The sequence below is a fragment of the Pteropus vampyrus genome, unplaced genomic scaffold (genome assembly GCF_000151845.1).
Source record: "Pteropus vampyrus isolate Shadow unplaced genomic scaffold, Pvam_2.0 Scaffold82, whole genome shotgun sequence".
Lineage (NCBI taxonomy): Eukaryota > Metazoa > Chordata > Mammalia > Chiroptera > Pteropodidae > Pteropus > Pteropus vampyrus.
Window position 1 is genome coordinate 3,327,222 of NW_011888863.1, and position 2,526 is coordinate 3,329,747.

General features: G+C 33.8%; 1 protein-coding gene across 4 annotated transcripts in view; it reads left to right on the forward strand.

The window, feature by feature from the left end:
- Positions 1-2,526, forward strand: part of ARNTL2 (aryl hydrocarbon receptor nuclear translocator like 2) — a 67,642-nt gene that overhangs the window by 62,273 nt on the left and 2,843 nt on the right. For all 4 annotated transcript variants that reach the window (XM_011363093.2, XM_023532370.1, XM_023532372.1 and 1 more), the window contains one exon: positions 1,511-2,435. In XM_011363093.2, coding sequence (XP_011361395.2) covers positions 1,511-1,647 — 137 coding nt within the window. In that variant the 3' untranslated portion in view covers positions 1,648-2,435. The remainder of the gene's footprint in view (positions 1-1,510; positions 2,436-2,526) is intronic.

Sequence of the window (2,526 nt, forward strand, 5' to 3'; positions counted from 1 at the left end):
GTTTTTAAAAACTGAAATAACTTTGACCCAGAGCATTATGGTCATGAACTTTTCCTTCTTTATCCCAAAAATTTTCTTATAGGACATACATTCAGTTATGATATGAAGAATGTGAGCTTTAGAGTCAAGTAGATTGGTAGAGAATTATGGCTCTAACACTTTGGGTGAGATATTAGCCTCTTTAGGCCTCAGATTCCTGACCTATAATACAGATACCTCATAATATTTTTAAAGTGAAATGAGATGATGCATGTGGAGTGCTTAATTACGTAACACTCAGTAAATTCAAGCTGCCATGTTGATGATGGCGGCCCAAGTCAGATGACTGCCAAGAAGTGTTTATTCAAGTAGAAACCTTACTACTTACTAGTCTGTCTTTTCAGATGTCAAATAAGGAGTTGATTCCACTAAGTCCTTCTGAAGTAGGGGAGCTAGAAGCTACAATGCAAAACCACAGCACTGCTGATCCCCCCAGTCACGAACCGCTCCTAGGTAAGTTTTCTTTGGCAACTGCCTGCCATTTTGGTTTCCAGAAACTCCTTCTTAATCACTCTGTTTTCAGGAATAAGAGATTTTAGAGAAGCAAACAAGTTGAAAACTAAGATTTTTCCCATTCGAAAGCCTAAATACAATCATCATACTTTTGATTTTAAAATCAAAAGTATCAACTGAATCAGTTATGGATATTGTTAATACATACAATTTAAATAAAACTAAGGTATTTCCTACTGGGAAGAAGTGTCCATTAGGGATTCAAGAATTTTTAAAGGATACCAATCATAAGAAGCTTAAGATATAAGTATTCATTTTAACTATATTTATGCAAAGTCCAGATCAAGTAAATTGAAATGACAGTTTTATACCCCCAATAATTGACACTGACCTACTGTGAACATTTATGTTAAAATCAAAGGACTTGAAGGAATCCAGATCATCTCAAATTCTATTGTACTTTGAAAGATATCTAGAAAACTTTGGCTAATCCATAGCTATGTTTAACCCTTAATATCTAGAACCTCTTCCTTGTCTCTAACTTAAACCTCATTTCCTTAGTCCTTCCTTAGATCCTTTTTCAATTAAAAATCTGGTTACTCCCCTTGTTTTAGAAGGTGATGCTTTTGTCTCAGCCTTCTCATTTTGGGATTAAACAAACAGTTATTTTCACAAGGCAGATTAAAGTTAAATTTCTCTTTGCAAGACACACACACATACACACGCCTCTAGCTTCCAATTCTCTGGGAGTCTGTACCTTTTTAAGCTGTTATTTTCTATTAGAAAACTCATAGATTAGCTCACTTATGTGTATTGAGTGTGTTAAGTACAATTTATCTGACAGCAGGTTGTTATAAAAATAGGTTACCCACTTAAAAATTTATTAGGCTTCTGCAACTTAGGACAGTTTGTCCTCAAATACATTGTATAGTTTTCTAGTCTTGCTTTGCCTTTTTGATGATAATCATTTTTTTAACCTCCAAGTGTACTTACACAGGCCTGTATTTTAATTCTGTAGGTGATGGTGCCCAGTTGGATTTCGATGCCCTCTGTGACAATAATGACACAGCCATAGCTGCCTTCATGAATTACTTAGAAGCAGAGGGGGGCTTGGGAGACCCTGGGGACTTCAATGACATCCACTGGACACTCTAGCATTTGATTTTTAACTCCAAAAATGAAAAACGTTTTTAGAGCATTTCATTTACAAAGAACTGTATATTCTACAGTACTGCATTGATATTGTTTTTATCTTTCATTCCTATTAATGGTCTACCGATTTTTATAGATTGGTACCTTACTTTCATAGAAGTATGGGAAAATGTAATGTTTTCCTTCAAATAGAGCTGCTCAGAGCTCCCTATAGACCCCTTTACTCAGCGAACTGGCTTTAAACCTACTAGTTGCTATTTTTTGCTAAAATATTTCTAATCAAGAATATCACAAACATCTTACTTGGTTTGGTTTTTATTTTTCGATTCAGTTTTTTGAGTTTGGGAAGTTTAATATATTGGCATTTTCCTTGTGTCTAAGATTTATTTATAATTGACTTATAATAGTAGATTTTTATGATTTGGAACATTTCCATTCTTGTATATTTCCTTAAATGAGGATAGGGCTTACATACTTTTTAAGAAAATGGTGATTACTTGAATATTTAAAGGGACAATGCAATTTATAGTAATGATCACAATGAATACTGTATTTGGTTATTTTAGACTTGGGCAAGCACAAAGCTAGGATATTTATGCTCAGTTGAGCACTTTGAGATGGATTTAAATGAGATGATTTTTTAAAATTTAAAACTCAGAAAAAATTGAGAGTTTCAACTTTGCTTACAGAAAAGGAAAGATTTTGGGCCCTAGATCTTGGTAATTAACCTTTGCAGATATAAGATTTACTATTAATCTAACCACTCAAGGTTTTCATTACAGAACAAACAGGTTTTTGATGCTGAAAAGGTATGTAGTAACTGATTAGTCTTAAAGGAAGAAACTGGCCCAGGCAGATTGTCTTGTATAAAGTCACAATTAA